At 33.4% G+C, this 11,128-nt stretch overlaps 1 protein-coding gene and 1 pseudogene across 1 annotated transcript; both read right to left on the bottom strand.

The window, feature by feature from the left end:
• Window positions 1-1,749: 1,749 nt before the first annotated feature.
• On the bottom strand, window positions 1,750-5,663 carry LOC114178891 (sugar transporter ERD6-like 7). The gene is made up of 18 exons (XM_028065037.2): window positions 5,427-5,663; window positions 5,210-5,272; window positions 4,723-4,812; window positions 4,563-4,622; window positions 4,399-4,464; window positions 4,232-4,297; window positions 4,005-4,080; window positions 3,716-3,780; window positions 3,542-3,634; window positions 3,355-3,435; window positions 3,103-3,187; window positions 2,950-2,993; window positions 2,805-2,867; window positions 2,642-2,701; window positions 2,523-2,576; window positions 2,370-2,429; window positions 2,153-2,267; window positions 1,750-2,037 (listed from the first exon to the last, which is right to left on the bottom strand). Exons 1-18 carry the CDS (start codon window positions 5,565-5,567, stop codon window positions 1,922-1,924), a joined length of 1,398 nt encoding a protein of 465 aa, XP_027920838.1. The 5' UTR covers window positions 5,568-5,663; the 3' UTR covers window positions 1,750-1,921.
• Window positions 5,664-8,312: 2,649 nt separating this feature from the next.
• On the bottom strand, window positions 8,313-10,420 carry LOC114194863 (putative LRR receptor-like serine/threonine-protein kinase RKF3 pseudogene; annotated as a pseudogene).
• Between the last annotated feature and the right edge of the window lie 708 nt (window positions 10,421-11,128).

Raw genomic sequence — 11,128 nt, 5'->3', positions numbered from 1 at the left:
GAAATACGTGACAGAAAACTACGTGGAAGAGAAAACGAACACAGTAACTACACATGATGTCTAAAAACAACGACATTGCAACATACGATTTTTCATTTAAGATTTTTTCTCAAAATAGATTAGTAAAACTGAGGTAAATCAGTAGCATTTAGTATTATAAAAATAATCAGAATCACTAGTGGTCCGTGCTAGTTGTCTTCCACGTGCATAAGCTTGTTTCATTGACTTTCTTCCCAGAGGCTTAAGTAGCGAGAGAAAAAAGCTGGGATAGAAACTTAAATTTAATGTCGGCAATCTCTTACATATTGTGATAAATTTTTTTGTTGACAAAGTTTGATAAAATATCTTTTTCAACCCACACTAAACTTTTTTTTTTCTAAGTCGCATCAAATTTTTTTTTATCTATCAAGGTGTTATGTGTGCAATGTTAAAAATTTATCAACTAAACTTTGCAATATTAAAAATTTATCGGATTAAACTTTGTTAAAAAATAATTAACTTTATCCAATAATATTGGAAATATTTATCATATTTGAGACATAAGTTATCCATATAAAAAATTTTGATACCACTTTTTACTAAATATATTTTTTTTGTCACCCAACTTTTTTATTTTAACTTTCAACTCATATTTAAATTTTTAAACAATCTAAATCTAATGTTAAAATAAAATATGCAAGTTACGTCGACACTTCATAACCATATCGAGGTTTAAAAGCATTTTTCTCACACCTTGTGACACTATATATCATACAATGGCTAAAAATAATTTAAGAGATATATTATTTGGATAACTTTGTGAATTATTATTTATAATGTAATATAATATTAAATATTAATAATATCTTAATTTTAATTTTTTAAATCTAATAATGATTAAATATATTTTTATATTTATATAAAATATATTAAAAAAGTTAAAAAAGAATCTTAAAATTAATTTTAAGAAAATATTATGCAACTATTCTCGACATTTCTCTTTACTTTCTATATATATATATATATATATATATATATATATATATATATATATATATATATATATATATATATATATATATATATATATATATATATATATATTTGAAATTTCAAATTTGATTATCTTTTAATATTTGATTTTTTATTCCTTTATTGTATGTAACTCTCATTTTTCTTTTTTAATTACGTCTTTATTTAATTTAATATTTTTTCTTTTATCAACCTTAACATTTTTGTCAACGGGGATTCCATGATTCTAACATTGAACTGTTTCTTTACTTTGAAATTTTTATTTGGGTCAAGATTTTCCTTCAGCGTATTTATCATACTTATTATAAGTCTATCTCTTAAATAACTTTGCATTATTGTTATCCATATCATAACTTTCACATCTAAGAATGAAATAGTGTTGTACGAAATTTCCTTCACCTTCCACTCAATATATATGTAAGAAAAGTCAGATACTACTTTTGGATCTTGGATTTTGAAAATATATTTTATATAAAAAAATAAATTATATGAAGGACCTTGGGATTTATTTTTTAACTTTATAAATCTAAATGTTAAATGTGTTTTGATCTTCATATAAAAACTTCAAAAAATCTAAAAAAGGTAATTTATACGAGAAAGATATTGAGTAAATATTTTCTTAACTTTATCTTGTAAATTAATTATTACTGACCCAAGTCTTTAAAATAAATTTGACATGTTATTTTTAATGCTAGATTTTGCTGTGTTCCTTGCGGAGCTAAAATGCAACGGGAAAACTTTAACTAATGTCTGGAATTTATTTTCTGAATCACTGGCATTAAGAACCAATAATGAGAACAAATTCAATCGTCATTACAGAATGAAACATACCCATAAATAATATATGCCTAGTGATGATTCAATCGTTAAACTTTTCACACTGTTTTGCAAATCACCAAACTCCTGCTTCCTATGAATTAATGGCTGCTTGTAATTGTTCCAAGCTCTTGCCCTTCGTTTCCGGCACCACAACAATAATAAATAATATAGCCAATACATTAATTGCTGCAAAAAGAATGAATGTACCTGCAAATCGTACACAGAAGGGAATTCTTCAAATTCATTGGTTCTATAATTCTCATGAACTTCAATATTTGAACTAAATCTGAAAAAAAGAAAAAAAGGACTTGTATTTATTTACCATAGGAGCTCCAGCTGATGAGGAAGTTGAAAGTGTAGGAGCATAACCATGAACCAAACCAGTTCGTCAATGTGGCCACGCTTCCTGCCACCCCTTTAATATTCACCGGAAATATCTGTAACCGAAGGTAACATTTGAGTAAGTTTTTGCTAAAAATTAAGTCTTGCTGATTCCAGAAACAAAAATGAATTTTTATAAGTAGAGAATAGGTAAGCACCTCAGACATCAAAACCCATGGAATTGCTCCCATTCCTATGGAAAATGATCCTATGTAGACCTAATATCAACAAAAGAAAGAATAATGTGAAATGGAGAAGAATATTATAGCAGCATTATTCTGTGACTGCAAGTGAAATGGTAATGCTCATACCAGTACGCCTGTGACTGCAAGTGCTGGAACTGCTGCAACACCCACCTCGTGAACCTATAATTTACATAATTATCAGATTAAAAACCAGAAGTTTTAGGGTTCCATGTTGAAAGGTATACCTTGAGATAGAATGCAACTGCTGCAAATATGCATCCTGCCACCAATCCTGATCCGGATAACTAAAATGTGACCAAGAAAAAACAATAAGAATGTTATGCACAAAAGAACCTTAAAAAGAAAAAGTTTGAAGATAAATTAAATTGTTTGGTCGTTGAATTTAACCAGAAGTAGGGGCTTCCTTCCAGCTTTATCTATGAAGGCTGCTCCAAGACCTGTGACCACAACCTACAAGAGGAAAAATTGAGTTGATTTTCGCAAAACAATATCTGATTTTACATGAGCTAGTGATTGAGTTGAAATTACGAACCTGAAGGCAGGCATATGATATTGTCCCAATGGCAGGAGAAAATCCTGACATAAAATCCAGAAATACTCATTGCCAAAATATTATAAAGTTGAATGTTTCATGGGAAATGTGGAAGTGAGTTATAGGTTAATGGAAATGGTGATTAGCACGTACCTGCTTGCTCAAAAATACTGCTGACATAAAAGCTAACACCATTGATGCCGCCAAGCTGCTGGCAGATCATAAGGCCTATTCCAATCTGTGTTGCATAGGTTCATAAAAATGAGAAGATGAAAATTTTGAATGAGCTCATTTTCAAACACATCCTTAAAGAAAGTGAAGTGACATTTTAGAGGAGTTATCCAAAACGAAAAAGAAATCAATCATGTTTCATTCAAAAGTTAGAATGATGAGAGTTATACTTACAGTTAAAGAACGCAAATATCTTCTATGAAACAATTCTAGCAGATTGGATTTTGGAAGCTGCTCCAATGTAGTTATATAGTCCTGTGTGGCAATGACCAATGCATTACGAATGCTTTGTCTTTAAGATCTCACTTTGAAGCAAAGTCACAGAATCATTTATATCTAAAACCAGCAACAGTAAAGGAACCTGAATTTCCTCTGCCTCCTCAGATATATCAGTATCTTTTCCACGAAGAACTTGCAGTGCTGACATAAAATCTTTTTGACGTCCTCTCTTGGCCTGCAATAATTGTTTGGCTTTTACTCTTGATGTTATGCAAACCACTCTTAAAGAACATGCATAGTTAAAATAATTTCTTACCAGCCATCTCGGAGACTCCGGAATAAAAAACAGACCCAAAAGCAATATAGCAGCGGGAACGATGCCTTCAAGTACAAACACTTGATTAGTTATCCAGAAAAGTTTATTTAATTTCTAATTTTATGATTCCTTGAATTTGGATTTGGCATAACTTGATGCCACAAAATTAGCTTGTAAGGAGGGTACTTTCAAAGTCTCATGCACTACTTAAGTCATATAGTGTCATAGTGGCTCCACACTATGATGCTTTACTCAACCTTTTTCTGTTCCTCAAATAGGGAAGACTCACCAGTTAAAGCTAAAATCCTCCATGGAAGTACATTTCCAATTATGAATGACGCTGACACACCAGAAACAATCATGAACTGCAAGGGGCAATTTAAACAGAACTTAGATGTCTTTGTTACTTTTATTTCATAATGTGTAAAACAGATTCAATCAGTTCATTATGTTGTGAAGAGAAATATATGTGGAAGCAATGATTCCAAAGTCACAACTATTGTCTAAGAAATCCACCTGATTTAAGGTAGTCAGAGTCCCACGGAGTTCTTTTGGTGCAATTTCTGCTATAAAGACAGGAACCTTGACAATACATCACGTATATGGTCAGTTTTTAATAATTTGAACATGCAAGTGTCTGAAATGAAATTCTGTGAATTAAGTTTTGGGTGAGTAGAACCAACCACATACGAAAAAACTCCCATTCCATACCCTGTTGCTATCCTCGCAATGTCCAAAGGCACTGGTCCCTGTATAAAAGGAAAAAATCAAAGTTGTGTTAGGGTTATAAATTATAATCCTCGTAGAACAGTTATGGCAAAACATGGTACAAGTTTAGTGTAAGAACCTCGGCGAAGTAAATCATAAGCCACCCTCCAACACAGAAAACACTTGACACTCTCATTGCCTGCATATTCGGAAATCAACCTTTTCACACCTTGGAAACCCGAAATAAAAATAGTTAACAAGTTAATCCCAAACTACTATCACAATTTCTCTGAACTTACCCCTTTACGTCCAATATAATCAGCAATAGGTCCAGAAGTTATTGCACCAACCATTGCCCCAAAAGACAAGATGGAACCAAACAAGGAGTACTGCATACGGTCAATGAACAAAAATCCAAAGAAAACAAGATCAAATCCAGGTTCAGTTTGCTACCATAGACATCAAAATCCATCAAGCAAAGGGAGTATATTTGAGTACATTATAATGATAAGTTTCTTGTTGCAACTACAAAATTTTCCGAACTTTTCGGCCAGTCAAAGATTTTAGATCACTGACATAGCTTGATAGAAAATTGTACATATTTATGAGTACATGAGTACAGATTTTTTTTCTTTGAAACCAGTCATTATATCAGTGACACATTCAAGACATTTGATCATCTACTGTTTTTAAATATTCATTCCTTGGCCATCCTTAAGCATATCATTAGTTTATCACTCTCAATTTATTTCACTAATCCTAAAGTGTGAATAACTACAGATATACCTCTGCCAAAGACAGATTGAGATCCCTTGTGATAGCATTTTGAGTGGGAGATGAATATCCAACCTGAAAAAAGAATAGTAATCATTACACAGAGAAACACAGTGAGTTAAACTTTAAGTGCTTCCTCTCTGTATTTCAACTTTACAACATCCTCGTTACTGGTAATGAGAAATGTTATTTGTGCCACAGAGAGTTCAACTATAAACCAAACACCTACACATGTCCCGAATTCATAAGATCCCCAGACAGCAACAAATGTACTGAAGTAAACCATCCATGGATGCCCTTTGGTTGCTTCAACAAGTGGCTCTCTTATTCCCCTCTGCGTACCATCCTCCACATCTTCTTTAATCGCCATGTTCACTTCTGTCCCTGATCACTTCCTAGTTCAACTCCTTGGTTCATATATAGGGAAAGAAAACACGCATGTGATCATTCTGTTATGGAACTTTTTTCCCCTTATTAACATGAGGGGTAGAAGTTAAATGACAGCAAGCACTGTCCCACACAAAAATGGCACTTAAATCGAAGAACTTGAATTAAGATGTGGTGTCTCTTTTGGAGGTACGTGGGAGTTAAACCTACCGATCAAGCGTACGAAATTCATCATAAAAATTTGGAAAATCGTATCTTTAGGCTGTATACATCTTGACAATAATTGAGTGCCGCTTTAACTTGATGTTTTGTTTAATTTTCTCGTTGAAAGAGACAGTGACTTGGGAAACTAACTTCATTCATTCATGAGAAAAGAAATGTCATGTCTTCATCTGAATTCTTGAGGACAAGTGTGACGCGATGTCACAGTCGATTACGGTTTTCCAGTAATCATTTAAGTTCTTTGGATATTTTTGGCAGTCAAGAAAAAGTTACGGGAGTACATAGCCACGTGAAAAAGAATTACAAATAGGATATTTCCAGTCTATTTGATTTTTCTCACAAATTTATAATTTTATTTTAGACTTTAATTGGTTGAATATACATTTTTATCTTTAAAAAGTTTTACTTTTACTCTCTCAAATTAAAAATATATCTTTATAAGCAATGGGTATTTTACATCAATGTAAAATACGGCTAATATGGATTATATTTATTATTATTAAATATTAATAAAAAATAAAAATATATTAATTACTCAAAATTAAACATTACCAATTACTTATTTATTACCTTTGATAAAAAAAAATAATGTAAAATACGGCTAATATGGATTATATTTATTATTATTAAATATTAATAAAAAATAAAAATATATTAATTACTCAAAATTAAACATTACCAATTACTTATTTATTACCTTTGATAAAAAAAAATATAAATTGCGACTTAATTGTATTAAATTATTCATTATTAATGGAAATTAGGTTTGAATTGTATTAAATGATTGAACCATATCTTTTCTCAAATATACCGTTTTGAAAACAAATCCTAAAAAACCATAACCAAGCTTTATTTATTTACTTAATAGACACACTTATCATCAATCATGATCAGAATTCAGATCCAGATCTAAATGCAGTCACAGAACCGATGCTTACATGATTTCTATTATTCTTTGTAAAATAAAAAAGAAAACAAAAATAGAAGAGCATAAATAAATAATTAATACAAATTGAAAATATATATATATATATATATATATATTAAAATATTTTTATTTTTGATTTTTTTAAATTTAAATAACAAATTAAACTAAAAATATTTTAAACAATAAAATAAAAAATTATCTAAAGGACATTTTCTTTTTGTTTTATATATATAGGGCTTGGCCTTTTGAGTTGTATCCGATGCCCACTTAGTACCCTAAACCCCTTCCACTCATTTTCACTTACCATTTTATTATGTTTTCTTTTTAGCAAGACAATTCCTCTCCTTTACTCTCTCTTTTTCTTCAATAGAGGTTCTGCTAGGATTTGAGCAAGTTCATTCCCCAAGCTAGCAAAACGTCCTTATTTGAGCTGTCTGAGCTCATTTCTTCCACATAAGTTGAACCTCAACCCTTTCTTTGCTCCTTTCCAGCTCTGTTGTCATGGTTCTGTCTAGGGTTCATCTTCGTAACCTTGTTTTCGTTCTGGTGTCAATATTTTTAGCTCACAATTTGTTCCTAGAGTTGTGGTGCTCATTTCTTTGGTGCTTGTTTTTGTTTGCTAGCATCTATCCAAGTAAGGGAAGCTACAGTTTCATGTTTTTAAGATATTTTATTCGTTCTTTTGTATGTTTTATTTTCTTGGTGCTTGAATGATGCTAGAGTGGGTGTGAAAATATCTTGTGGTGTTTCTGGGTTGGTGTTTGAGGCTGCATGCGTGAGCAAGGAGAGGAACCTGTTGTTTTCGTCCAAGCGAGCAAGTCTTGCCTGGGTGAGAATAGCATAAACTCTCCCAAGTTCCTGCTTGAGTTGTCGTTCAGGCGACGGGCTCCAGTTTTGAGTGAGGGGAAGTCTTGCTCAGGAGAGGAGGTCTCACTTAAGCGAACACTCTAGAAACATGCAGTGCTCCCTATTTGCAATCTCGCCCAAAGCGAGAGCTTTTAAAGCTTAAAGTATTTGAGTGAGATTGACAGCAGATTGATTTTGAATTATTTGGTTACTTCCATGATTGATTGATTTACTTTTAAAGCTTAAAGTATAATATTATGCATGTTTTAAAGGATGTAATGAGACTGAAATTGATGTATTGGTATAAAATGATGCATGACTCAATTGGTTGGTTGTGCATTGGCATGAGATAAATTTTAGCTTAAAAAGAATACTATAATTAGAGTATTCGTACCCGCCTCGTTAACATGTGAGTATAAAAAATACCCGTTCCTGTTACATGTAGTATAAAAAATACCCGTTCCTGTTGAAGTGTAAAACAGCTTAAAAAGAATACAACAAATTTTAGCTTACAAGTTTTTCTATAACATTATTTTTTTTCTCATCAATTAGTTCTTCCATGCCTAAATTACAGAAAAGGGAAAGCAGGTGAAATACGACCGTAAAATAAAAGAAAAATAAATTCATCGTTATTTAAACCTTTTTGCATATATCATTTGTCAGTTAATATTTTCTGACAATTCACATCATCACTTAATAATTATTCTTAAGAAAAAAAAGCTAAAATCATAATTAATGAGGCAATAATTGAATTAAGATAGATTTCAAACTTGCTCAGAAGTAAATACCCCACAACTTTAGATCCCAAAGGATCAAGTCCAAAAACATCCTAAGAACTCAAATTTTCTAATCCATCCCCCTTTCATCCAAATTCAGAGGATGAAAAATGTTACTAAACAACAGTATTGAATGATGATGTTCCATCATATTCTATATTCTTTTCTGCATATCTAAATAATAGAACACAGTCCCCTCTATGCTATTACACCATTTACAATAGAAATCAACTCAGATTAACCAGGTCTCAATGGCCACTTCCTTGCTTAAAATAGGAATGTGAAAACTTTACAATGTGCTGCTAAGCTAACTGGTTGAATCAGCTCTGAATCTCCCATTTACTACACAGATTTCTCAGTATGAATCCTCCCAGCAATACAAGACAGTGGCTGTTCAATTAATGAGGACACTGATTCCTCCGTCTCTAACATTTTAACAACCTGGTCCATCGTTGGCCTAGCATATAGTTGTGGATGACAACATAGTACAGCAACAAAAACATACTTCTCAAGAATGTCTACTGGACCAAGTTCTGGCATAGCATCTTCAATAACATCCAAAGCTCTACCATTCCTAACCAATGACCAAGCAAAGTCAGTGACTGCAGAGGGTTTCCCATCAGTGTCAATTTGAAGAGCCCTTTTCCCACTCAAAAGCTCAAGAAGCACAACCCCAAAACTGAACACATCACTTCTCTCAGTTAACTGTCCATACAAAGCATACTCAGGTGCAACATACCCCATGGTTCCAGCCACTCTAGTGCTCATATGCGTCATTCCCTCAGGTTTGAACTTCGCTAACCCAAAATCTGCTACTTTCGCTTCAAATTTGCGGTCCAGAAGTATGTTACTAGCTTTAATATCCCTATGGATGATGGAAGGTTGAGCCCCGTAGTGCAAATAAGCCAACCCCCTAGCAGTGCCTAGAGCAATCTTTTGACGAATTGGCCAACTCAGTTTCTGCTTAGCAGAACCAAATAAATGATCATGAACGCTCCCATTCTCCATCAAATCAGTGACGATAATCCTCTGGTGGCCCTCTAAATTAGTAGTGGCAGTACAATATCCTCTTAAGGCAACAAGGTTCACATGCCTAACGCTCGCAATAACCTCAACTTCATGAGTGAAGCTAGGATCCCCAGCAACAGAACAATTCTTAAACCTTTTCAATGCAACCTGAGTCCCATCAAACAGAACCCCTCTATAAACATTCCCATAAGCCCCCTTCCCAATTATGTTATCGCCGGAGAAATTCCTTGTAGCCTTTTTAATCTCATCAAAACTGAACTTAATCAAAGTAGTACTCTGGTTCATAGAATCCAACCCAGAACCCAAACCCATCTCAGTTTTACAAATATCCTTCTTCTTCTGCTTCAATCTAAAGTAAGCCCAGACAACACCAAAGACCAACAAGAAGAAGGCCAGCGTACAAAAAACCGCAATAAGAATGGTTCGACGACGCTTACCAGAAGGAAAACCAACGTTGAACAGACACTCAGCAGTTCCGGGGTGTTGCAGGTCGGAGAAGGAAGCAGCATAGATAGAAGCAATAGTCTTGCAATCAGTGGTATTGTCCGGGAGGAGGGAATCCAAGTTGGACAAAGCGTTGGTGCAGAGAGTACAAGATGCGGCACTGTTGAGAGATTGGTTACAAGTATTCCGTATGGGTTGAAGAGCTGAGAGAGGAAAATGGTGTTCGAATTGGGATTGGTTGGTGATGTTGTTGCAGGAGAGGGAAAGGGAAGAGGAATGGAGGTTGCAGGAGGAACGAATGTCGTATTGGCGGTGTGATTCTGGAGAGCGATCCAGCAGGAGAAGGAGGCGTTGGAAGGAGGGAAGAAACCGGTGCGGTGGAGGTAATCGGATTGAAGAATACGAAGGGATTTGAAGATGTAACCGCACCACCGTGCCTTGGAGTCCGATGAGGATCTCGAATGGAGGAGGCTGATGTTGAGAGGACAGGAATCGGAGAGGGAAAGCGCAGGGAGAGCGAGGAAGATTGTGACAAGGATCGGGAACAGTGGCATTGAGAACTTGTGTCTGTGTAACAGCAACCTTTGAGTTTTAGAGCATGATACAGTGTTGTTTGTTGCTTCTGTTGTACTATGATATACACGAGTGAAGAGGTTGTTTAGTTCACAAATGGTGAGTTTCTTCCTAATTCCTTTTCTCCAACCAAGAAGAAAAGGAACATTGAAAAACCCCAGTTTCACAACACTTTCCAAGAACTCGAGCTACCTTTTCAGTCAACAATGTATTTCCGAGGTGGGACCATATTTAAACTAGTTCTCTCTTCGTAGCTTCTGTTTTTCTCAAACATATGCTTCTCTTTTCCACGCGTGATAATGTGAACCATGTAACCCATTTCTTTGTTTTGAATTCCACACTACTGAGAAAAGGAAGTGACGTTATTTAATTTAAATAAATCAGAGTAAAAAATTAATAGAGATAGATGAAAATTTTGTGGTATAATTAATTAATATATTATATACATATTGATAGATATAGACAAAATTGTTGTTATTTTTTGTGTGGTTACTAACATCCTTCTTTTATACGAATAATTTAATAAAAATATAGAAAAGTAGTATAATGACAATTTAGTTTTATATAAACTAAACTTGTGATGAAAATGCTGAATATATTACGAGAATAGTAATTTGAATTTTTCAAGATTAAAATATTTTTTACTCAAGTTAATTTTAAAATAAACATGATAGTGACTAACAAATTATCAATGTATTATCTCATTTAAGAAAATATTATATTTGA

Source organism: Vigna unguiculata, chromosome 1 (genome assembly GCF_037176805.1).
Source record: "Vigna unguiculata cultivar grain cowpea cultivar isolate G323 ecotype 2 chromosome 1, ASM3717680v1, whole genome shotgun sequence".
Taxonomy (NCBI): domain Eukaryota; kingdom Viridiplantae; phylum Streptophyta; class Magnoliopsida; order Fabales; family Fabaceae; genus Vigna; species Vigna unguiculata.
Note: the sequence above shows the minus strand (reverse complement) of the source record. Positions and strands in the feature narration are given on the sequence as shown.

Coding starts and splice junctions, on each gene's coding strand:
- LOC114178891 (XM_028065037.2), bottom strand. CDS start 5,567: ATGGCGATTAAAGAAGATGTGGAGGATGGTACGCAGAGGGGAATAAGA. Junction 2,994..3,102: donor CAGTATTTTTGAGCAAGCAG/GTACGTGCTAAT, acceptor ATTTTATGTCAG/GATTTTCTCCTGCCATTGGG. Junction 2,868..2,949: donor TATCATATGCCTGCCTTCAG/GTTCGTAATTTC, acceptor TTCCTCTTGTAG/GTTGTGGTCACAGGTCTTGG.